Genomic DNA, 25,564 nt, shown 5'->3' with positions numbered 1-25,564 from the left:
AGCTCCCGCCGGAAGCGGGGCGCTGAAGCCGGTGGCCGGGCAGCCCTGGGCCGAGGGGGCGGGGCTACTCCCGGAAGCGGAAGCGCTCGGCGGCCGCCGCTCCGCTTTTCTGGGTGATGTCGCCGATCCGGCGCCGACCGAGACTCTGTTCGGGCGGGGCTGGCAGCGGCGCAGCCTGCCCGTGAGTTGCTGCGCGGGCGGGCCGGGGGGAAGGAGGCCGCTGTTGCTAGTGGCGGCGGCGGCTCCGCGCTGACAGGGGTTGGGGGGAGGTACCGGCCGCTCGCTGGCCTCGCCCCCGGCGGTGCGGGTTACCGGGCGGTGGGTTGCGGGAGAGACGGTGCCTTCCTCCCGGACAGGAGCACGACAGCCCACCCGGGGAGCTTTAGGGGCCCCGGCTCACGCTCGCAGCGCTTTGCTCCGCGTTGCGAGGCCGCCATCCCCGCCGGGACGGCCTCTGCCGCGGGAGGGCCCCGGGCAACAGCCTGGGGAGGGGGGATGTCCAAGGGGAGCCTCGGTGCACCCTTCTGCTGCTGTCCGCCTCGCACCAGGCCCCCGGTTTTGGCTGTTCGTCAGGCGAAAGATGCTGCTGTGGCTGAGCTTTTGGTTGGAGCCGCTCTAACGGCTCTTATCTTCTTGTTCGTTGCTTTTCAGCCAGCTCTTCATGGCAAAACTCTTGTTTAGGTGCTCTTATGTCTATCTTTGTTCTAGCGTCAGCCTTTATTACCCCTCGGTTTGAGTTTGGATGTCTGGTTTGGGTTTTTTTTCTTAGTAAATATATCTTCTCGTTCATGTTCCAGAGTTACCGCTTGTGGATGCTGTCTTTTCAAAATTGTTATCAATTACGAACCTGTGAAAAGGGTTAAATAGTAGGTGTGTATACGGCAAACCGAAGCTGCTTATGCGAGTGTGCTTGTGCTAGCTTAATTCACTAGTATAGTTTAGTAGTTAACAATGAAAATGTAGTAGCGTGGGCGTTATGTGCTGGTAATTGGAAAGTACGTTTCACCGAGTTTGAATCGTACGCTACCAACCAGTGTCATCTCAGCCTTTAAGAAAAAAAACAAAAAAGGGTGAGATGGCAAAGTTCAGTCTGCAGGTTCATTGGCCAGCATTCACATTTACATCTTTGCTCTTTCTTGCAAAACCCTTTTGGGTGAAAGTGTTTTGTGCCTAACTGCATGACTGTAAGAACTAAGCAATGTAAGTCTTATTTGCAGTGCTTCAGAACTCACTGAACTGCAAGGGTTGTGTGATTTAGTGGAAGAGAGAATGTTTTCATTGGTTTGTAAGGGTTTTTTTGGCATTTAGGGTTTTTAGCTTTTGGGGGGTTGTGGTGCTTTGGGGGTGGGGGTATTTTCTTTTGGTTTGTGGTTTTTTTTTAAGTATGACCCAGGGCTAGACCAAAACCTCTGATTATACATACCCTGCTACAAATTTGCTTTTTGTTTAGATATAGAAATAACAATTTTCAGAATGAGTAAAGTCCTCTCTACTCTTGGGAATTTGTTTTCAGTGTTTTCAAAATACAGAATCACAAGTCAGTGGGACTAATTTAGTAAAGAAGGTGTTTTCGTCTTGTGCTGTTGGAAAAGGCTTGTCTTTGCAAGTATTCCATAAGTATTTGCATTGCTTTTTTTGCATAGAGATAGCAAAACTAGCGAGAAAGAGAGTGGTTGAGATGGAAATCTGTTTTTCTGTTTCTCGCTTGATGTAATTGCATTGCAGTCTTGTGAAAGGTTTGGCTCCACAGGAATTAGTCTTAATGAACAGCTGATGATCTGGTATGATTTTCTTCCTTTAAAGCACGTGGAAGACTCCAGTGAGAATTGGAGTGTGACAAGTTAGCAGAGGAAAGGAGTTGTTGTTTCCATTCCATGGATCCCTTGGGTGCTCCTTCCCAATTTGTGGATGTTGACAGTTTGCCAAGCTGGACTGATGCCTATGAGGCAAAGCAGCTGGACTCTCACCAAAATCCTGTCGAAAAAGCTCAAGTTGGTGTTAGATCACCTTTTCCATACAGGAAAGACATCAATGCAAAAATAATCTTATGGTAAGTTGCATATGGCTATCGTGTGTTTGTCATCACTTCTCCATTTGCTGCTGGGATATGATTGCCTCACATATAACAATTTTGCTATAGAATAAAGCCTTCAAGCCCTCTTTTCTTGCATCAAATGTTACAGGTCTGCAAAGAAAACGATCTTTGTTCTCTGTAAATCTGCAAATCTGAGATTTGTTCTGCCATAGGTTATAAACTCCATGTTCATAGGCTTTCCTTGATGGTGCAAACTGGAGCTGTACTCCCTACTGTCATACCGTATGCTTAATATCCAAACTTAATTGGGCACTTCGATACAAATTTTTAAAAAATATATTTGGTGTCTGCTAGCTTTTTTCTTTCTTTGCTGGCTTTGTTCTGCTTTCACTTTTCTGGTTTACATCAGTATTTCTTTCATGTGGCTCTTATGGCTTGCTTTTGGCTCTCCCCTCCTCCCTCCCCGCCCCCCCCCCCTCCCCTTCTGTGTTCTGTGTCCATGTTTTTTAACAAAATCTATTGATAAAGTACAGTCTGCTGAGGTGAACTTACTCCCTCAGTTTTTGTTTCCTCTAACTCAGATACTCAAACCTGCTCTCTAGGTGAGTTACTGTTAATCAATATGAAGAGAGAAGGATTTCTGAGGGACACAGATTCAGGGATCAGCCTGAACCTCTTTCTGGTTAATACATGCAGGAAATGGGACTGTTCATGGATTTCCTGAACCTGATTAAGTAAAGAGAGAGAGAGAGAAGTAAAAGGTTAAACATCTCTTATGACTTGGGCTTGGGTGTAATAAATGTGTGCAATTTCAACTGCTATTTGAATTTCTCCTTGTGTGTGGGAATCTTTATTTCCCTTCCTTTCCTATGCTTTTTGATCCCAAAATCTATTGGCTGCTGTTGCGATAAAAAGCAGGTCAGATTTCTGCTACTCCATTGTCTTTTGTGCATCTCTGCTTTATTTATCTTCTGCATGTCTGATCCTTGAACGGCAGAATGAACATGATCAAATTGCGGGTTCAAATTTTGGAACTAAAGCAATAAAAACTTGGCTAGCTGCAGTGTCACTCTAGATCCTCAGTGGCCTAGGAAGAGCAGCAGTAGTAAGGTGCCCTGGATAGTGTGTATGCAGACCGAAAAAGTACATTGAAAAAACTGTTGATGTTTTGAAAGTAATACATTATAAGGACTGTCCTCTTCTTTCCAAGAGAAAATACACTTTTTTTTTTGGAACATATTACACTCCACCAGTTTAACACGCTACTGTACATGTTCTGCTGGCTACGTACAACTACAACGCTGCCTTTTCTATGTACATCACTAAGTTACTGCTGAGGCTGTGAGTTTTTAAGGAAATGACGGGTGGCATGCAGTCTTTATTCGTTAGAGGCAAAGGATGGTTTTGCATGGTGAGCATGTCAGGGTACGCTACGCTGTGTGGGCACTCGAGTACTATTAATGCTTTTCCTTTAACTTGACATTTCCTTGCTTGTCAGCACTTACTTGAGAATATCCTGCTTAGTCTGACATTTAGCCTGCAATAAACTGTTTCCTTGTTTCCTCAGGAAAGGAGATGTAGCATTATTGAACTGCACAGCCATAGTAAACACCAGTAATGAATCTCTCACTGATAAGAATCCAGTATCTGAAAGTATATTCATGTATGCTGGGCCTGACCTGAAGGATGAACTCCAGAAGCTTAAAGGTAAGTGGCTGGAGACACTTTTATCTTATTGAAATCTACTGTCCTTGCATAGTACAAAGCATCAGGATTTGGCTGTAAACTGAAATCAAGGTATAGCTTTTCCCCCCTAATGTCTAGTGTTAATGTGAAATAAATGGAGGGAACGCATGCCAATCTAGTCTCGTCTCTTTTTGCCATTTGGGTTACAGATCATTGAAAATCTGTGGCAGGTGTTCAAGTTGCTGAGACCTCACTTTGTGATACAATAATTCCCATTTTTATTTGAAGCCACTTCGAGTACTTAGCTTATCAGAGCTTTTACTTGAGGGACCAGTCTTCTACATCTTCAGATTTTGCTCTTATCCTTAAACTGTGGAAGACAGGAACTGAAGTTCACAATTGCAGAAATTCAGTGGGTTCTAATATACACTTTGTGTATGCTCTTTCAGGGTATTAATATACACACACAGTCTTTCAGGAAACCATGGCAATAATAGATGGAATGATAAAACACTGCATGTCTAAATAAAGTGTTAGTGATCACTTAACTTGTTTGGTTCCTTGCCTATTCTGCACAACAAATTACTTTCTAATAAAGTTTCAAGATGTTCCCTAATGGAAGGCTGTTCTGGAAATGGATGAAGTTTGCTTTACCTAGATTCTTTATTAACAGAGTTTATGGCTGATAATAAGATTTACAAATACTCTGCTTTATTCCCAGTGCCTGTTAAACAAAAAGAAGAGTTTCCTTATTTTGTGTGTGAGGAACAAAGAGTTTATAGTTACCCAAGGTCATACAGAAGTCTAATACAGTTTTCAGTTAAAAGTCCACACTTCTAGTAACTATGGTACTGAGCTGAATTTTGAGACTCAACTGATCCCTGATTAACAATGCTCGCTCTCTTGGGTCACAGCTCTGTCTCTTTATCACAGAATAACGGAATGACTCATAATATTTCTAATATAAACTCTTGGTAGCTTAAACTACAATAGAATAAACATCCTCTGTTTTTATAAAATCATGTTTTTCTGATTCAGCTTGCTTTTTGTGAGTAACCTGGAAGTAAAACAGGAGTAACCATTTCATAGGAGATGGAAAAGTGAGTGTGCATCCTCTGGGTGGAAACAACTATTAAAATGCAGTAGATGTTATAGAATAGTTAGGACCCTGCTATGTACACTAGAACTTTTCTGAAATAAACTTTGGTGTGCACTGTATGCTGAGAAGAGGGACAACATTTCAAGGAGTCCTTAAAATTTGAGATCTGTCAGCTCTGTAGGGAGTTATTTGTAAAAGCTGGGCTTAGCTTCTTAAATTCCTTTTTACCATGCTGCGTTACATGTAGTTTTGCATCCTTCACCCCTGTGATGATGCTGATGTCTTCTCTCTGTAATGCATTGTGCAGGTTCACAACTCCCAATACACGGCAGTTTCCTTTTAATCTTGTGACAAGAGCTTTTCAGAAATCAGTTCTGTGGCACTCTGCTGGCGAGTTGTGTGGGGGGTGGAAAGAGAGACTGTGTTGCAGCTTTGGCTTTTGTGTACCCTTAATGCGTTCCTCACGATAGCAGAAGTGGAAGAGAGCTTAGTTAAGAAATTAGTTTATGGTTCTTCTGTAACCTCTGACTCTTTGCACTCTTTCCCATTTAACCTTGAACTTTTTTCATAATTCTTGGGGAGAAAAGTGAAAATGTATGGTCTCTACTCTAAAGCTGTAAATTGGGTGTAGTGGCGATTTTCAGTTAGTTCTCTCCTGCTTTATTCCTACTGCTTGGTATAGAGCCATATTTCATAGACTCCAAGGAAAAAAAAAATCATTATTTTAAACCATGTGATGTGCTGACCTTTCAAAGGCCTGTGCTTTCTTTAAGGCTCAGCTAACTTGCATGTTCCTGGGAACAGTGTGTAGTTTTGATTAACACAGAAATACTACAGCCAATGGTCCAAGCTTGCAAATGAAGTGCTATTGATCCATGCTTGCCTAGCAACACGTTTGTTGCAGTCTAATAAAGACCTTCTGTAAGAGCAATGCGTAGTAGTCTTCCAACTCCAGCGAGACTTTTTCTCTGCTGCGTGCCTCATGTGGAGGATTCAGACTTTCCATTTTAAACTTGGAGAGAAAGCTGTACTAATGTTTGAAGTCTCATCGGATAAAAGAAATAAGATCTTGAATTTGTTCCCAGTTTTGCCACAGACCTTGACCTTGTGCAGCTCAGTTGCCTAGGTCACTTCACGCTGTGCCTTCAAATAGGAATAGTACTTGCTGCTTGTTTTAGTTTTATAGATTTTGTAGAGATCTCCAGGCAGAAGGCATTTGGGAAGTGCTAAGTGCGATTTAAGTATAGTTAAGAGATTACCGATGCCATGCCTGGTTATCCGCATTTATTAGTTTTCCCACTGAATTCACAACTATACCTTGGTCAAACGTGTTTCATTCTGTTTCACAAGACAGTTTTTCCTACAGATCCTTGTTTGTTCTTTTGAAGTTGTGTTAGTTGGATGCATCATAGAGGAAGAGCAGTAACTTGATATCTGGTACATTGTTTCAGTTTTAGCTTCTGCTTTTTCCATATCGTGCTTATATAGTTGCTCTCTTGAGCTGAGGTGTCTCAGAGGATGCGCAGTAATTCAGAAGGGTATGCTTAGTTTCAGTATGCCGTCGCATTCCTTGTGATGACCCAGATGAAAGAAGGTGGAGGTCTGTAGAAGCTAATCATGTGATACATTGGATCAAAAAATTTACAAGATGTTGGCTTAAAGGCAGTGTGTTGTTGCCGTTAAACAGACATGCTTAAAGTTTTGACTAAGAGAGATTCTCAACCTGGAATGTCTCTTACCACAAAATGTGCTTTCATGTCTGCTGATAGCCTGCCTGAGCACCCCAAGGAACAGTGTAGTGGGGGAGATGAATGCTCCTATTCACTGGGTAGCTTCATGATTGACTTAAGCCAAGCTACTGCATTCCTGCTGCCAGAAGAGTGGTCACAGCCGCTTGATCACATCTCATTCCTTTTTATGGGCACTGGCAACCCGTAAGATCAGGCTGAAAGCTAATCTAGTGAAAAACAATCAGTTTTCAGCCAGATCAGAAAACTGAAGTGCAGCTGTACAAGCAGAAGGAAGAAGGTAGAAAATGCTTGTCTTTGAGGGTGGTGAAAGAGAAAGACTAGAAGTATTTCTTCAGCTGTCCAGAACCGGGGTGGACTAGAGGAGAGTTAGCAGACCTTTCTTCCAGGTGCCGAAGAAAACACAGACTTCAAACACAGTAGCTGTTCCCGGATTTTTCATGATCAGAAATGTACTGACAAACTGAAAGGAATAGGTCAATGGATGACATCGAGGGTTCTGACAAACTGATTTACCTTGCAAAAAACTGCAGGAATTAGGTATGAGTACCTTGCAGGAGATGGCCAAAGAGCAATCAAAACCAAAAAGAGGTAAAGATGTGAAGTATGCTAGTATGCAGTAAATGATCTGACAGTGTGTAACTGGAGGGTGCTGTGAATGGAGCAATTAAATGTGTTGCTTGAACTTCCTTGCCTTGAGACTAGACACCTAGTCTGTCAAGAAAGTATGATCTCCATGAGAATCATACTTCTGCCTTGGGGACACAAAGAAACTTGAAAAACAAAGAAGTGTATGTTCTGGAAGCATACATGAAACAAGTGCTTGATCAATTCATTTTTTAATAGCTTTGCCAGCAGCTGGTGGGTTTGATTAAGGAGACTTGTAGTCCTTTTATCCAAAAAGCAATCTCCCCAAACCAACTTGTTAAATTCAGAAAGACTTTATTGCTGGTTGTGTAGCATATTTGTGCATCAGTTCTCTGCATATTGTTGAATCATTTCTCCCTTTGGTTCTGTATGTTGCATAGTAAGCACTGCAATTAAGACAGCACTTCTAGCAATTTCTGATTTTTCCTTGTAGGTGTATTTTTAAAATTGAGAGGAATGAGCGCAGCTTTCTCACCTTCTCAACGTGATTAGGTGATACTGAGCAGCTGTTATGAGATAGAATGCTGTCCTTTATATTTGATGTCTACAACACTGACTTCTGTGTGTGAAGTGGAGTTGTCTGATTCTGGAGGAAGTCAAGGGCTTGAGTACTTCTAGCTTTCTTGTCATGACATCGGTATTTATCCTTGCGTTTATTTTTTTCAGGGTGCAGGACAGGCGAGGCTAAGCTCACCAAAGGATTTAATTTGGCTGCGCGTTTCATCATTCACACAGTGGGACCCAAATACAAAAGCCGGTATCGCACAGCAGCTGAGAGTTCTCTATACAGCTGCTACCGCAATGTCCTGCAGCTCGCAAAGTAAGCACACGACAACTTACCTGAGGGTTTGCCATCCGTGGCGTATCTGTTCTAGATACTTGGGTCTGCACAAAGGCTGTGAATATCTTCTCACATATACTGGATTTGCTTAAGGACATGAGGACATTAGTGGCTTCATGGTATGCTTCATGCCTTTTGTTATTGGGTTGTGGTGTAGATAAAACATGCAGAGAGATCTGAGCTGGTTCAAGTCCTGAAACAGTGGAGCTAGAGCTGTACAGCATTCAGTGACTTTGAGGAGAGGCAGCATTGATAGTTGCATTGAGCTCTGTGCTGCGAAAAGCTTTAAATGAGCTTGCTCGAGCAGCAACTTCATGCGTCTTTGCAGCCACATGGACATATCCACAGGCAGATCTGACTGCTGTCATATATGTGACCTCTCTGCCTTTGTGTAATGGACACCTAAAATTCCAAGGCCAAGGGTGCAAGGTTATTTCTAAATCCACAGTTGCTGCAGATGGGTTTGTAGATTTTCCTCTTACATCTGTGGCATTTTCTACTTCCTCTTAGCTAATAGTTTTTTTTGATCTTTCTGCTTTCTATTTTTCTGTGTTCTTTCCTGTATTCTGTTGGACAGCTGTTGTGATGGTAGCAGTCACAAAAAATACCTGAGCAAGAGCAATGTCAGAAAAATATACTGAACAATTTCTTAGAGTTGGGAAGATGAATTCTTCCAAGTCTGGACTGTGTGTTACAGTGCAATAGTAACTGTTTCATAATCAAGATTACAGCTAAGGTTCCTAGTATGTGCCAGTTTTGTTCTGCCTCAGAAGTAACAATCGAAGTCAGATCTGGATTGTAACATGTTAAAAACAATTAAAAATTCTAATAATTCTGCTTACTGATTTCTGAGTGCCTTTCAGTCAATCTATTCTCTAGAGTAACTTTTGACACTTGTGGAATTGTCTACCAACTCTGAGCTTGCGCAAACTCCTCTGATGACTGTTGGCAGCACCTCTGCTTTACTCTTCTAAAAATGTGTCTCTGCTGGAAGCGTTTTACAGATTTTAAAGTATGTATCACTCCAGGCCAATGATTCTCTAATCATACCTAGGATTGAGTAAGACACCTTGGTCTGTGTCCAGACTTCTAACAAAACAAGCGATAGGTCAGGTGAAGGAACAGGGGAATGTTTGCAATAAAGAGCACCTTCTTTTCCCCTCCTGCTCCTCACTGTTGATCCAGGAAGGAAAGTATTTTGGAAAAGGATTGCAGGGAGCTTGAGAGAAGAACTTCTTCATTCAGGATATGAGAAATTGCAGGAACAACATAGCTGAGGTAGAAGGAGAAATCTGAGAACAAACACAAGAACAAACAGTGTAGAATCATTAATAGTTCTCTCCTCTGCGTAATGATGGTATGTACGCATCTTGCCGGGAAAGAATCCTTCTGCACAAACCTGAAAGAGGATTACTGCTGCATAGAGGCAGGAAAAAAAAGTACTGGTGTTTTCTGCTGTGCTGACAGACACTTGTTCTCATTTGACCTTCTATTCATTTGTTTTTCTTTTTCTGGGTTTCAGGGAACAGGCAATGTGCTCTGTAGGATTTTGTGTCATTAACTCTCTGAAAAGATGCTACCCTCTGGAGGATGCAACCCACATAGCGCTGCGTAAGTTTCTTGGAAAGTGATGTAAACTGGATGGCAGTATTCAGCAGATTGCTTATCTCTGACAGACTGCTGTTGATATGAGGAAACCTATTTTTTAGGAGGCTGTAGTTTGTTACAGGCTGTAAAAAGGCAAGACCTTTCATGGTTAATCCGGAAATGGAGGATAAAAATGAATGATCTTTCCCCTCTTGAGAGGTTATCAAAGGATCCATGGGAACCTGTGCTGAAACTTGCAGTCTTCAATATATTAATTAATCTGGAAAAGATGCTGAACAGTGAGGTGAGAGAGTTTGCTGGTAATAGCAAATTGTTCAGAATAGTGAAGATGAGGCCTTACTGTTGAATAGCTGCAGATGGACCTCAAGCAATAGAGTGAATTTCATCTGCCATTTTAGTGTCATCAGCATATCCAAATGCAAAGTGATATTCTTTCCCCACTGACCCACCCCTGTATGCTTCTGCCTTCACATGCCAAATGACGGGCTTATTCTAGGGAGCAAAATCTTGAGATTATGATAGTTCCATGAAAACAACAGCTCACTGGAATTCAGAACAGCAAGCTGAGTAAGATACAACAAAATTAAGAATATTATGCTAGAAATCTGTGTTTTGTCCACCCTTTAAAGCTGCACGTTCAAAAAGTATATAGCAGAACTAGAAGTTGAGGAGGTCAATAAGAATAGGGAAAGGCAAGATATAGTTAACTAAGCTAAAGTCTCTTTTTCAGACTGGAATACGCCGAATTTGAAGGTAGTGTGATAGGTGTCTATAAACTCGTGAGTGATGTGGAAATGGTGAATAGGAATCAGCTGTTCACCGTCTCCCCAAATAAGAACCTTCAAACAATGCTAGTATGAATCAGGTTCAGAACAAACAAGGGGAAATGGCTCTTATGCTTACGCTATTTGGCTTATGTAACTCCTTACCAAAAAGCATTGTAGATGCTAAAAGTTTTCAAACTTGTTTGTGTTCAAGAGGAAACTATTTTAAAGAAAAAAAAAATAAATTGGAAGGCTACTAAAAAAACAAATCGGAAAACTTCCTAGGCTGACAATACTTAAAGAATAGAAAAGTTCTCAGAGAAGAATATTATATACTTGCCTGGTTCTTACTTTTGCCTTTTCTCTTTTGACTTTTTAATTTCTATTGGCCTGCTTCTGTCTGCTTTCCACCACCACCACCCAGTCCCTGGACCTCCTGCGTGGTACTCCTGCACAATAGGAAAGTTATTGCAGATGGAAGGAGTGGGTTTTCCTCTTGCTGTGCAAGCTGACTGGAGAAATCTTTCTTACTCTCTGTTTAGCAGAGGTGCTGACACCGGAGAAACAGATCTGTCTATAGTTTTCTCTGCTGTCTGCCTGTTGAGTGAGACATGTGAAGACATCTGCTCACATAGGTTCAGAAAACTGTTTGCTGTGGAAGTGCACAACTTCATTTGCCCCGTAAAGTAGTGTTGCAAGTCAACCCAATTATACATGAATTCCTCTACAGGAAGTATGTGAACATAGCTTTTCTTTTTTTTTTTTTATCCCCTCTACTATTTCTCGAAAAACTCACTTTGATGTACTCTCTGTAGGTTAGACTTCTTTCCTTTATTGTGCACGCGCGCGCTCGCTCTCTCTCTCGTCTCTGTAGGGCTGTACGCTATTTGAAAAATACTGCTAGACCAATCTGTTTGTTTGGATACGTTCTCTCTTGGCAGTCTGACAGGAAAGCACTTGAAAATCCTGACATGTATCAAGATTATTGCAGCTCAGAGACCTCATCTGTACAGTGATATGTCTGACTGGGAGCTTGGTTACAGAACATTTTTTTCCCCTTAGCTGCAAGTGCTTAGGAACTTGATTGTGTCCCTGGATTATTCTGAAGCTTTGGGAAAGTCCAAAAAAAAAAAGTAACAGAGGAAATAACTTCTGTCATGATTTACAAATGTAACTTTTATATGCCTCTGGCATAGCTGACCCCAGAAGTTTTTTGTGGCTGACTGTCTTGGACCAGCTTCTGCTGTGACTTGCTTATCATCTTGCTTTCCTGATAACTTAAGGCACAATGACTTGTTCTAGGAATATATGGGTTTGGCCATTTGCACGTGACTCTGTAAAGGAAGGAGTTGGCTTGATTTTGCAGGGCCATAGAATCACATTTCACAGACTGAGGAGTACCTAGTAAGCTAAAATCAGAGAGAGGCTTATTCTCTTTTTGTATCTATCTCCAAAGTGAGAAGCAGGAGAGAGGGGAGATGGAACTTCTGATATGGCCAACAACCCATTTCATGTGTTAAACTACCGCTTAATCCATGCTTGTGTACAGTCTATGAAGCTATTTCATATGAGAGAGATGTGTATCTCTATTCTGCACTCTGACTTCCTTACTTGTAGCTGTGTGTGTAAATTTCTTCTCCTGTTTTGCTAACTACACTTAATCTTTGCAGGCACAGTTAGAAGGTTCCTGGAGATTCATGGAGAGACTCTGGAGAAGGTGGTGTTTGCAGTCTCTGAGCTTGAGGAGGTACTTCCTTGACGTTCATTCCACCAGCATTCACGGGCATGTTTGGTCTTCTCTGCAGCAGTATTAACTGCTGCATTGTAGAGCTGGATTCGGATTTCCCCGTCAAATCACATAGACTTTTGGTGTCACAGCATCCTTCTGTCTCCTGCTAGCATAACATCTTTCCCAGTACCGTTTATGCTCTTAGCAGCCACTATGGACATATTCAGAACCTTTCCACTTCTGGCTTCCGTGTTCCTGAGCCAGGAACAGGAGTTGATACTAGAGGCTGTAGGATGCAGTTGTGCTGGGTGGTATCTGCCAGCCAGAAGGGAAATTCCTCATACAAGTTTTCCTCCTTAGCTCCTCAGTGAGCTTTCAAAAGGCCAGTTTAGCATGCCCACAGATCACCTACCATCATCTTAAATGTTGCATGCTGGCTTGTTGAAATAACAAACTTGACATTTAATGATCTGTGTTCAGACAGATGCTAGCAGTTCGAACATTGACTTCTCTTTTGTATATTGGACTTGATAATGACCGTTCCTGGGCAGAACACCCCCTGTGTTCAGACTCTGTGGCATCTGGATGCTAATCTAAATAAAAATGCATCTAAAACTGCTAATCGGTTGGAGAGAACATGTGAAGTATTACAATGTTCAGTAGAGATTTTTTCCTCCATGTGGGGAGGTTTTCCCTTGGCTGGCTGTTGCTTTTTCTCTTTTCTCAGTCAGATCAGTAAAGGTTATTTGTATAGTGGTGCATTTTTAACATAAGCAACCTTTGCTGAAGTCTGTCATCCATGCATATTGTAACTTCATTTCTACCTGAGTTCATGTAGGTTAAAGCAGAGTTGGGTCCAGGTCATTTGTCAGTATGGCAAAAAAAAAAAATATTAACCTTTATCAAGGTTGTCTGCCTTTATTGCCAGATAGCAGCCCAAAATAAGCCATTGAGGGAAGTGGTACTTTGCCTCCCAACCTCTGAGAAGGTCCTTGCTACAAGGGCAGGTGTTCCTTAACTGAAGAGCAAGGATGCGTGATAGACCTTCACGCATTTTTCTTATTTGTAGGCCACTTACCAGAAGTTGCTGCCTCTGTATTTTCCAAGATCATTGGAAGAAGAGATACAATCCTTGCCTTACCTCCCTGCAGATATTGGCAATGCAGAAGGGGAGCCTGTAGTACCAGAGCGGCAGATCAGGATTACTGAAAAGCCGGGTGTTCCGGATGGTGAGTTCTTAATTGAACTTTGGAATAAGTATCTCTGTGTGAAAGTCAATGTAGAAACAGGAAAAGCAGGCTATAATGAAGACAGTTGTCAAGCTGCCTTTTGGGCTTCATGTGTTCCGCAGCAGTAACTTCTGCTTTCTGCCTCATTGTGTAGAGTGGTGTGGTTAGAGGATGTGGTAGAGCTGTTGCTCTGTCTTTTTTTTGGGAGGGGAGAGGTGGAGTAGTTCATTCCCTTTGCAGATTTTCTCCCAAGGTGATTAGGAACTTTGCAGAATCTTGTGCAGCCCCTAACTTACAAATGACATCATTGTCAATGGCTTATCTTATATATCAGCAAAATGTTGTTTATATATCGACAAATGTTGTCTCAATTGGTAAGATTCTGTTGATACAGCTTGTGCATCAAAATAGTAGATGCTCAATGAAAACTAGGAGAAACTCCCTAAAAGATAAAGGAACGAGGTCAACCCAGAGATCACTATTTGGGAAATAGCTGTTAAAGCTCCGTGAAAAAAGTCTGTTTCTAAAGAGGTTGCCTAGATGTCAGGGTTGAGGAGGTGAGATATGTAGGGAAAAACAATTTAATATATAAGCGGGAATAGCTGGCACATTCTGCCTTATCTGTTAAGCAGTGCTGTGAAAGTTTTACACTTCTTCAGGCAAAGCCTTAAACCACCAAAAGCAGATAATTTGGAATGGTTTCAAAGGCTTTCTGCTTTTGCAAGTCCAGTTGGGATAAGGCTGAATACGCAATGAGGATACAAACAATTTAATTTTCCGGTTCAGAGTTTGAAATCTGATGTACCTACTCCTGTTGATCAGATACCAATCTTTTGGTTTTTTCCCTGTCCAAACTGCTGGTTAGAGTGGTATTTCCAGCTGTGGCTGATTAATATGAGGCGTTCAACCACTAGCTAATAAATTGTGAAATCACTCATTTTGTATATGTAGAAGCCAATGGGTATAGCAGAATCCTGCGCTTTTGTCCTATTGCTAGCGTGTCACTAATCTGGGAAATTCAGTTCCTACCCAGATTGCCCAGAGAAACGATGCTAGAAGCCTTAGCAATGTTCCTTGATGACGTTAAGGTCACTGGAGCATTCTGGTATTGTCACCAGCAAGCGAACCTGTGCTTTTCTACTTTGTCACGCAGTCATGTTGTAAACAATACTATAAAAATATTCAAATTCAGGTTACCACCAGCTCTACAGCATCTGTTGAAGCAGTGTCAATGATATAAAAAGTGAGGCCTTTCTACAGTACAGATTCTAAACTGAATAAAGCTGCAGCACCTGTCCTTCTGCACACTTATTTTTCCCCTCTTATGACAAGTAGACACTGTAAAGCCCAGCTCTCTCTCCAGACCTTATTTTCGGAGAAAGTTAACTATTATCCCTTTGTCACAAGCTGATGACTAGGACTTAACTCGGTTAGTTTCCAGGCAAGCAATTTTAAGGGAATCTGTAGTTATCAATCACATGCTGTAATCTGTCAGTGGTACTGGTGAGATCTCAGAACTACATCCTGGTATGTTGTGGTTTTCTGTGTTAGTTTGTAGCACGGTGACTGGGTTGGCTCAGTGAGATACCAAGCGATTCAGCCGCAGCGTTGCTGTCCTGTACACAGCTTGAACATTTTACGCTACCTTTGTTTCTACTGCAGATGCTTCAGATGAAGAGGGTCTGGAGGCAGATTTGTCTTTCATTGGTTCCCATGCTTTTGCCCGCATGGAGGGAGACGTTGATAAACAGAGACGCCTCATCCTTCAGGGACAGTTGTCAGAGGCAGCACTGCAAAAACAGCATCAGAGGAAGTGAGAATTTCCTTGTCTGTGTGAATGTTTTGGGTTAGTTAGCTCTTCAGAGGACGAACCCTTAAGATTATTTTGTTATCTGTAAAGCCTAATCTTCTGGCAAGGAAATACAGATAAAGCCTGGTGTCACCCTGGATCGCTATGGTAGCTTCTTTTACCTGAAGGGAGAAGGGAAGGGCCAGTATGAGGAAAAGGGAAGCTAGTAACGAATCTATTAGTATGCCCAGTGCGTCCAACCAGATGGCTTGTCTCTTTGCCACGAGATGTCACTGTTTTGTCACCAGTTTTTGTAGTGAGGTCACCTGCTTTCAATACTGCCCGCTTGCTCCTGAGGCTCTGGGCAAATAGCAAAACATTTCTCTTCCATGTTTCAAAACAGAAAGATAAATAAATGAATGCTGAGGCTTTTTTCTCCTTTTTTTTTTTCTTTCTCCCTTAGCCCTTATGTGCATGATCACTTTCTTAGAAGCCAGTTCCAAGCTGGAGTACCTTTGAGGCGTGATGCTTGGCTTGTTTTGTCAGATGAGGCACCAAGTTATTCACCATTCAAAGGAGAGGGGGGGAAAAAAAAAAAGCCATATGTGACACTGGTTGCTGTGTAGTCCTTATTGACTCCTAGACTATTTAAAGAAATTTTTTTCCTATTTTTTTTAAACACTGACAACTGAAGTGCCCAAATGCAATGCCACTATAGTTTCTAGTTGGTGCATATTTGTTGCCCCGCTGAAAATCACTAAGTGTGTAACCGACACTGAGATGTCTTGGGTGGTGGTGGTGGTTTTTATTTTCTCCCAACGCTTCTTTCTTTAGCAACTTCATAGTTGCTCCATAGGTCAGAAAACCACAACATTAGAGAGAGGGCTCAGTCAGAAAGAGCTTGTTTTGTCATTCCCTTCCCATATGCTTTTTCAGGCTTCTAATGCTAATACAAACGGGGATTAGATCTGAACAGATGTTTTTAACTTTCTAGTTATAATCGCTGGCTGTGTCAGGCAAGAGCTGAAGACCTCTCTGATATTGCTTCTCTTAAAGCCTTGTACCAGACAGGTAAGTTTAAGGTACCAATGACTGATGTATATTGTGTTAAAGTAAAAATACAAAATATAAATATAATATTTTCTTTGGACTAGTATACAATACATGATGTTATTAAGCTAGAAGCCTGGCCAGGAACTAGGCACTATCACTGCAGTAAGGCAGGAATTCTCTCTTGATTGGCTTTGAAAGACTGTGTGGTAAACGCCAAAACTGGTCTGCTCTAACAATCTGAGGATACCTGCATATCCTAAATTATCTGTAGCTTTAGATGTAAATCGGTACTTTTAGATTAAGCTAATGCATAATGTGCTCTGTATGAGATAATTAAGACCAAAAGATGAACTATCTCCACCCTTTTGTTACAAAGAAATGAATGTTGCTTTCAGATGATTAGTGCAGAGAATAAGCAGTTACCAAAACAACTTTTAACGTAGCTCTCCTGAACAAAACAGCTTGCATTATTTCCTTCAGGTTAGGTATGTGTTGCTCTCCTCTGTACGTGTCTCCTAGTACTAATGGCTGAGTACCATGGGCAGCAGATCTTGCAACCTTGAGCTCAGTATGTGGGGAGATCAGGGAGAGATTCAACAACCCAATGGAGGGCTGAGTGGAAGAAAATAGCTGTGAGGTCCTCGCAGCCTGGGAAGTACTCTTGAACCTGTACTCTTCAGTTCGCTTTTACTCTTTAGGTAGCATCATACTCGGATGTAAAAGTTTGCCATAGTCCAAGTGACTTACTGCTGTTTTGTACCATGGCGGAAGAAACAAGGAAGTAGTCAGGCTCTCAAAAGCATAGCTGGGTTTCTGCAGAGAAAGTCTGTTCAGCGCTTTGGCTGATACCTTTAGCATCCTGAAAAATCCAGATACTTCCCTTCATCTTTGTGTGAATACCAAGGCTGTGTGGTACCTTCTACTCAGTAGCTGCAATTTTAAATTATTTTGTTTGCCTTAGGTAAGGCTCTGTGGGCTGCAGGTTTTCCATAAGGCACGCTCTGGAAGTCTGTGCGTTAGATTTCGGAGCTTGTTTTCTAGGAAGAAGTTTGCTTTGGTGGTAGAACTGCAAGTGAAGATTTTCTTAACAATCTGTGTTGTTACTTGAGATTTAAACGTAGAGTATACAGGAACATAAAATTGCAGTCCTTAAAACTTAAGTTTCTGGGATGTGATGCACCCTTCTTTTTTGAACCAGAATAGCTACTGGTATAGTGAGAACAGTAACTAACGTGCTTCCTCTCTTTTTAAGATGGAAACCAGATGCATTGCAAAAATTCTGAGCTGTGGCTGTTTCTCCCTAGTTTGAAAGGGACCGCTCCAAAACCTGGCATGACTCAGAAAAATTTAGAGGATTTTTTTTCTTTTGTAGGTGTAGATAACTGTGGTCGCACAGTGATGGTGGTGGTTGGAAGGAATATCCCTGTAACATTAATAGACATGGAAAAGGTAAGTCTTTGTAAAACTAGAGTTGTGTAGGTTGAATATGAATATTCAGGATGTGAAAGTCTGGTTATAGGGGTAGTTCAGTGTTAATACTGAAAACATTATCTGTAGAAGACTTAAATAGAAACTATTTTTGTCAGCAGATAAAAATTTATTCCCTTATAAAACTTTGTGTATATTGAGGTGGTTTTTCTTGGGGAGGAATTGGACTATTTCTAGAGAAACAGGCCTCGCATAGACTCCTTTTTCTTCTCAAGAAGAAAGAGACTTGGTCTGCTCTATAACTGCCAAGACATGAAGAGTGGAACGTAACAAGTCAAATCAGATTTTCATGAAAACAGCAAGAATTTATCTCTATCCGTGAGGTCAGCTAGACCAAAAAGGCACCTAAATGGTTATAGTAAAGCTGAAGACCTGGGATGTTCATCTTGGTTTTGTAGCTCAAACATGCTACCCAGCTTCATGATTTCTGTTTTGTGAATGAATTAAATGAAGCATATTAAAATGTAATGCAACTGTAAAAGAGTTCTTTGCAAATATAAATTTTATTTCTTTTTGCCTCAGGCTCTTCTGTATTTCATCCATGTCATGGATCATATTGCGGTGAAGGAGTATGTCCTGGTGTACTTCCATACACTTACAAATGATTACAATCAACTAGATTCTAATTTCTTGAAGAAACTCTATGATATTGTTGATGCCAAGTGAGTTATCAATAGGAGAACCATCCCTCTAGTCTTCCCCTGTGCTGTGCAAATGTTTGTCATTCCCTGTATCTGCTTTCCCATTTATTTGTGAGAGAGTTCTGCTGGGACAAAATAACAAGGGCAAGAGGAAGGAAGATATGTTTTCTTTCCTTCTCAGAACCATCCATCAAACCAGGAAGTTCTGTGCTCTGCAGTCTCCCTCCTGGAGTTGTTAGAGGGGCGTACCAGGTGTATTGTCTATCTCTAGAGGTGGAGCTTCTGGAGCTTGGCCTTGTTAAAACTACGTTACTAGGTGTGAGGGAAGAGACTTGAGTAACGTTGGCAGTCATAATTTGTCCATAACTTTCACTGTCCACATAAAAGACTGTAGGCTATGATGTCTTTACATGGAAAAAAAAAATTGTTCTACTTCACTTTTCTAGTATATGGCCTTATATTAGATCTAACTTTGTAAAATTACATCATAGGCATGTAAGCAAAATGATCTGTGTTTTAACTCTTATGTTGTGTAGGTGAGCTTAATTAGAAGTCACCTTTAAAGAGTTTTTTTCTTTCTTTATACCAGGTACAAGAGGAACTTGAAGGCACTGTATTTTGTCCACCCAACATTTCGTTCAAAGGTGAGGTAGATAGCACAAAAGAAAAGAACATTTTGGGTGTTGGTGGGGGTAGCGTGTAATCTGGTAGTATGCGGAGCATGGAGGTATATAGAAGACTTCCAAAATTAGGCAGTATCTTCTGGATCCATGGTCAGTACTTGTAATTCATCCCCATCTTTGATCTAGCTGTAGTCTTCCAACCCTAGTGATAAGCTGAACCCCAATGCAGTGCAGCTGTCTGCCTTGTTTTGCGTGTGCTCTTGACAGAGAGAGGTGAAAGCTTTGCATCCTGCTTCTTTCAAGGAGAAACATTTTGTACTTTTTTTTTTCTGCTGTCTGGCTGTCAGGATGACAAACCATGACCAGGAACTCTTAGAATTCTTTTTTGTGTAGTTCATTTCCTGGATGTTTCACCTCGCCCCTCCTCCCCCCACCCTCCCCCCCGGTCCCCCAAGAGGTATTGCTTGTGTGCTGCATATCACCTAAGGCTTCCCTGGTAAGGGCAGAGGGCAGTGTGTCAAGCAGCAATGAGATTAGTCAGGATTATAGAGTGTGGAGTAGCAAAGAAAGATGAGAGGAATGCATTTGTGATGGAGTGCAGAAAAATCCTGTTAAGCCTTCAGGAGATGAAAAAACTGAGCTCATCAAGTAGTAAGATATTACCCTTGGCTATGATCTGTGTTGGGCAACAGAGGATGGAGCTCGCTGTCTTCTGTACTTCATACACGCTACTCGTTGCAGCAGTACAAGTACTTCAGATGAACTGTCAGCAGCAGCCCTTCTTAAGATGTTTGTTTGTCCTGTTTAAACAGTTAGAAATGTGATCCTCCATGTTCACATCAAATTAACCTCTGTGTTTATTCTGCTTTTTGCTGATATTGGTCAAATTTGAGAAAATTATATGCCTGGAAAAAAATATCTGTTTGCACACATTCAGCAAGAATTTGTTTGACTGCTGAATTTCCTTTGCGTGTGCACAGCTGGGACAGCATGAGACTTAGAGCTTCCTTGTTTTTATATAGATGAGACCGAGGCTTCCCAACTGTATACATTCCAGTTTCTGTCAGGATGTTGATTATTCCCACAGGGTACAGATCTGAGGTCTGAGTGCTAGAATTAGAGCTTCCAGCTCTGATGCTCCTGAAAATGTAGGAGCCAGCATATAACACTACTGAGGTTGCGAAGTTGAGTGGAAAAGTTGAAGCTAGGAAACACTAGTGTTTTAGATTTCCAGCAGCTCTTTATCGCCCTCCTCACTTCCCATACACTTCTATTTGATTGAGAAAGGTTGGGGTTTGCTTTTTTTATTTTTTTTTTTTTTTGGAGGATGAGAACTCATGTTCACCAGTCCATTGCCATGTTCTCTGTCCGTTTGGGAGCTGCAGTGGAACTCGTCAGACCTATGGGGGAAGCGGATAAGTTGCTGGGAAGCAGGGAGGGTGAGAGAATTGGAGCTCTCTAACTTGCTGGAAATGAAGTTGGTTTGTATCCTATTCTAGCAGCACAGCTGGAGGCAAAAGAGGATGTGTGTCCACGTCTTTCTGCCAAGCCTTTTCTCTTAACTGAACAGCAAGTAGGATTGCTGCTGGCTATTGCAGAGACCATCAGCTTATGAAACATGATGGGGGAATACAGCAGCAGCAGCAGAAAGTCCTGGTGGAGAAGGTGGCTGCTTAGAGGGAGTGATTTTTCTTTCCCATCCTTTTTTGGCTGTTTTCGGGCTGTTGTCCCTGTGGAAGATTGCTAGCCCAGAAGCCTCAAATATCTTAAAAAAAAAAAAAAAAAAAAAAAAAAAAAAAAAAAAAAAAAAAAAAAATTTGGCACATTCATCTTCCTACTTGGACCATTGACTTCCTTCCCTAGAAATAGTGTAAAATACCCCACGTCTCAAATGTGGGAGGAAGGCTTGTGCATTCATGCAGCTTCCCAAACCCATCACCCTTGTACATGTGTCTCATTCGTAAGTCTTTTATATAAATGGTCCATTTTCCCACAGTATTGAATCCTGACACAGTGGATGTCTGCCATCTGTTAGAATCACATTGCTTATTTCTGGGCTAAAAGGGATCAGGAGGCTTTTCGTCACACCTCTTGGAAACTCCTCTGTCCCTAGAAAACAAGCATAGCGCTGAAAGTGCTTCGTAGCGCCAGCGATGATTCTTTGTTGGATTTCTAGATGTGAAACTTAAATAATGTATATTCGGAGGATAATTGCCTATCTAGAATACATGGTTTTCAGTATGCAGGGAGCAGTTATCCTAAAACACAGGGCATGTCACTGCACAATCCACTTTTGTACACTAATCCGGTCTTTATTCATGCTTCAATGTGAGCATTCTTGTGATCTCTGAAGAACTTGATTCTCTTGTTGTGCTGCTGAAATGTAACTGTTCTTATGATGAAATCGCATCATAGGCAATAGCAGTTTTTTTAGGCTGGCAGCAGCTCTTGCTGCGTGAACACTTCACCAGCAGGACTGAGATTAAGATACCCATGAAGTGCTGTCGCAAATTCTTTCATACTCTTGCATGTAAATATACTTCTGCTGCTGATATATAAATAAAGGAGTTTGGGGGCATTTTTGTGTGAATCCTCTCAGCTCCCCGCTTCTGAGAGCTCTCCAAACAAAGCTTTATAGAATTTGGTGTGTTCTGAGTGACGTGTCAGTGGCTGGATCTGAAACAATCTGATGTCATCTGGTCCAGCCCCCCAGCTCAAGCAGGGTTAGCGAGTCCTGGTTGCCCAGGACCATGGAAGTGGTCCCCAGTAGGTGCATTTGTGACCTGTAGAACAGTAACCTCTGGTTATCACAAGTCTTTTCTTTCCCTTCAGTCTGACAGGAAGAGACTAGATAAGAAATAAACAAAAAGTAATATAATGCCTAATTTTGGAGAAAATGGGTTAAAAAGTAAAAGCTTGTGCAATCAATCTCAACAGGAATATTTAATAACTTGTAGAAGTATCAGTAGTGGCTTACTGGCCTTTGCAAAGCAAAAAGGCCTTATCCTTTTTACATCCAAAAGAGACAGAAGTGTGAATACTTAAAGTAAGATTTTGTAGAATTAAGTTGATGAGGCTTATTCTTGTGGAATAAGTTAGTAAGAAATGTGGCAAAACAGGAGGACCCACGCTCACTCGGCCAACCCAAAGCAGAGAGTAGAGTGCATTAGGAGTGGACCTTAAACTGGCAGTTGGGGAGGAGTGAGTGTGGAGTCAGCAAACACTAGCTTGAAGGCACTCAAGACAGCGCTCGCTAGCAGTCAGTGGTGTGCGCTTCCTGACCTTGTTGTGTTATTGCCATGGAATTAGTGTTTCAAGTAACAGCGCCAACTTAATTTGCTTTTGTTGGGGTTTATTTTCAGGTCTCGGCATGGTTTTTCACAACCTTTACAGTCTCAGGGCTAAAGGACAAAATCCACTATGTGGAAAGCCTTCAGCAGTTGTTCACAGCCATACCCCCAGAGCAGATTGATCTCCCCCCTTTCGTCCTCGAGTATGATGCCAGGGTAAGTGATTGCATGTGGCCAGCATTGGTCTTTGCTCCTAAATGTAGTTCTAGTGCATCTCCCATTCTGCTCTGCAAGAGCTTTAAAGGTGCTGACTTCCAGATCTTAGGAGTACAGAGAAGGGGAGGGTCCCTGAAGAGTCTAGTTGTTCTTCTGTGAGCAACGATTTTCTTAAAATTTTTTTTCCACATAATCTAAGTAGAGGGCTTGGCTCAAAAGCTGATTCCCAATAGAGCTGTCTATTTATTTCTACACCGTTTATTTCTACTGCTGTGAAATCATCCATTGCACCAAGGTATATTGGAGAAGACTTATTCAACTGCTCATTCTGATCTCATTGCAGGAAAACGGGCCTTACTATTCTTATTACCCTCCATCCCCTGACTTGTGATCTGCAGTCCTGTGATGCTGCTGGTTTCCCATGGATCCAACGACCTGATGCCTGCCAAAACCTGTGCATTTGCCCATATACAGAATTCAGAGAGAGGGTTTTCCTTCCCCAGCTCTGGTATTTTTTTACTGATGAGATATTTTCAAGCACTCAAGCAATCAGAGAACTTTATGCCACTGTGAACTGTACAACTATTTCAAATATATTTATCCAATGGAAAAGTTGATTTAAAGATCACTAGATGCATTTTTTTTGTTCTTTTTGAAGCTGTTACATTTGTTTCTGAACAGACTTTCTCTTTTCTGGGAAATCCATCGAAAGCGCTTGATCATGCTTTTAGCTATTAAAATTTTCCAGCTCCATTTGTAATACCCATTTCTGACTGGTCTGTACAAATATTGTGCAGTACCAGCCTGAAACACTGCTCATCATGGTCCCTGTGTTTCACATCTGATTACTTTCCCTTTCTGTTAGTGCTGATTACTTTGGTCTTGACCCAGCAAAAGTATCTGGAATTGGGAATGCCATGTCTGCAGGCTGAACAAAGCACTACAGCCAAGCCAAGATTACTTAGTACCATAAATGCTAGGTGAGCTAGGAGCCTTGATAAAGTCCCTGTCGGTCTTCATGGGATGATGTGACATGTCAGGATGCCACTACCCTCCCAGTAAGAATAAAATTGAAAAGCGTTTGTGGTTTCTTTTCTCTTAACGATAGTTGTTTGTGTTCTCCTTTGACACGGCCAGATGTGTTTGTATGATAAATGAATGCCATCTGCCTGAAGTATGTATGGAGGGGAGGGGGAAACGGTGACTGCAACTCCAGCTTCTGGTGGCAGAGATTGTTTCTTAGAGATATGGGTGTCTCTTTTATTTCCCGTTACACTGACGCTCACTGATTTTGACAGACATGATACGTGTAAGAGAGCTCAGCTACAGGGTACTTATGGAACCAGAGAGGAAAAATTTTTCAGTCTGCCAATGGAAAGCTAAAAGAGGAGGGAGAAGGCTCCCTTGTAAAACATAATTGGGGGGGCCATCCAAAATATAGAAGGATGGAATCCCTGGTAGGAAGAATGTCACAACAGTACTGAATATGAAAATGATGGTATGGTTTTCGTTCTAGCTGCTTACGTGCCCTGACTTGTATCTGCTACTCTGTCTTTACCAAACTTTAGTTTTCCTTGTTCTGCCACTTGTGCAATAACTGCCTTTTAAGCGTAAGCAAAAGTCATTGTGAGATGTCTTAGAAGGTGGTTATTCACACCCATTGAGTTGATTTGAAATAGCTCTTTCTCTCCTGGTCAAAGATACTGTAAATTATTGGGATGATCAGGAGAAAAAAAAATCCTCCCTTGGTCTTGGCCATCTAATTGCATGTCAACTTTTGTGTCTGCAGTCTGAAAGTTAGGGGTTTTGTGCGTTAGGAGTGCAGTGAAAGATGGGCCATACTGAGTTTCTCTTCTTTCCTACCTTGGCCTCCTGGCTTAATGTTGTGTTTACACTCCAGCATGTTGGTATGTCAGTTACGGATTAAGGTAATCACTTGGCTGAGGTTTAGTAGTCATGCATATACAACATATAAAAAAACAAGTGGGTTTGCTTTTTAAGTGTCCCCCAGGGTCCTTATCTGACTCCATTATCAGATCCAAGGTGCTGCTAAAAGCTGGAAACTGTAGCGCAAGGGAAAACCACCCTGGTGTTAATACTTGAGAGTGTTGCACCTTATGGTCAGCTCACTTGTGATTCTTTCAGCACTCCTCTGGTGGTTTTTGAGAAGGAAGTAGCATGAGTCTGTGCAGAGCAGCTACCACGTGTCCCCACCTCCTCTTTTCACCTACCTGTTCACAGCTGCCCTTGTCTAGTGACTTTTATAGCCAGCAATGAATTTTCCATGCTTCTCTAACGATTTGTATAGCTTTCCGCCCCCATTAACCATCTGCTGTTTTTCACACCCGTGGCATTTTCAGCGGGGCTGTTGCAGAATAGCCCGTGTCCACTTAATAGGCAGATTAAAGGTGATTCGGAGCATATTGTGAAAACCAAAGTCTCAACTTCACAGTTTTTACATGGTTTCTGTCCCTTTAGCTCACAGATGGCTCAGAGTCATAAAACCTAAACAGTTCTTCTTAGGACTCAGTCTGCACGTTTCTCAAACCCTAATCCAGTCATTTTAAGAAATTACTTGGCTCAGTGAAGCACGAATCTGCCTCCAGAGCATTTGCAAAGGAAAAAGGAGATCTTGGCACTGTGCATGTTATTGTGTGTATTTTTCCCTTGAAAGACTTTGCTTTAATTTTTATTTTTTTTAACCCGAGTCTCGCAAATCTCAGTGGAAAGACAGACCTGCATCGTACTGCAAAGATCCTGTATTTTCCAGTGAGTCTGGAGTTGTGGCAATTTACCAATTTGGGTTTGGTTTTTTTTTTTTTTAATGGAGGCTTTTAAATGTAATATGCCAGTGGGGAAAAAAAAAAAACCAAGCAAACAAAAAAAAACAAATCATTGAAGTGCTTGGGATACTCACTGCTATTAAAATGTTTGATTGTTTTATTCTAATATGCAAAAAATTGCATTATACCAGCTGAACTGTGTTTAGCTTAGGCTGAGGTAAGCGCTGGCGTGCCCTAGTTAAGGGTGGATCCAATGCGTTCCTCTTGAAGAGGCCGGGGATGCAGCCTGCATTT

The 25,564-nt window shown here is 41.7% G+C and overlaps 1 protein-coding gene across 2 annotated transcripts; it reads left to right on the top strand.

Annotated features, from left to right (window-relative positions):
• The first annotated feature begins 57 nt into the window (after positions 1-57).
• Positions 58-23,569, top strand: GDAP2 (ganglioside induced differentiation associated protein 2). Of its 2 annotated transcripts, XM_063352777.1 has the most exons (15): positions 80-181; positions 798-870; positions 1,804-2,050; positions 3,603-3,742; positions 7,883-8,036; positions 9,580-9,668; positions 12,100-12,176; positions 13,228-13,387; positions 15,050-15,200; positions 16,171-16,247; positions 17,602-17,678; positions 18,240-18,379; positions 18,948-19,002; positions 22,344-22,487; positions 22,831-23,569. In XM_063352777.1, exons 3-15 carry the CDS (start codon positions 1,875-1,877, stop codon positions 22,876-22,878), a joined length of 1,488 nt encoding a protein of 495 aa, XP_063208847.1. In that variant the 5' UTR covers positions 80-181; positions 798-870; positions 1,804-1,874; the 3' UTR covers positions 22,879-23,569. The 2 variants fall into 2 exon arrangements, with proteins under 2 accessions (XP_063208858.1, XP_063208847.1); XM_063352788.1 differs by lacking the exon at positions 798-870 and having other exon boundaries at positions 58-181.
• The last annotated feature ends 1,995 nt before the right edge of the window (positions 23,570-25,564 follow it).

The sequence above is a fragment of the Chroicocephalus ridibundus genome, chromosome 1 (assembly GCF_963924245.1).
Source record: "Chroicocephalus ridibundus chromosome 1, bChrRid1.1, whole genome shotgun sequence".
NCBI lineage: Eukaryota > Metazoa > Chordata > Aves > Charadriiformes > Laridae > Chroicocephalus > Chroicocephalus ridibundus.
This window is presented reverse-complemented; position numbering and strand designations above follow the sequence as displayed.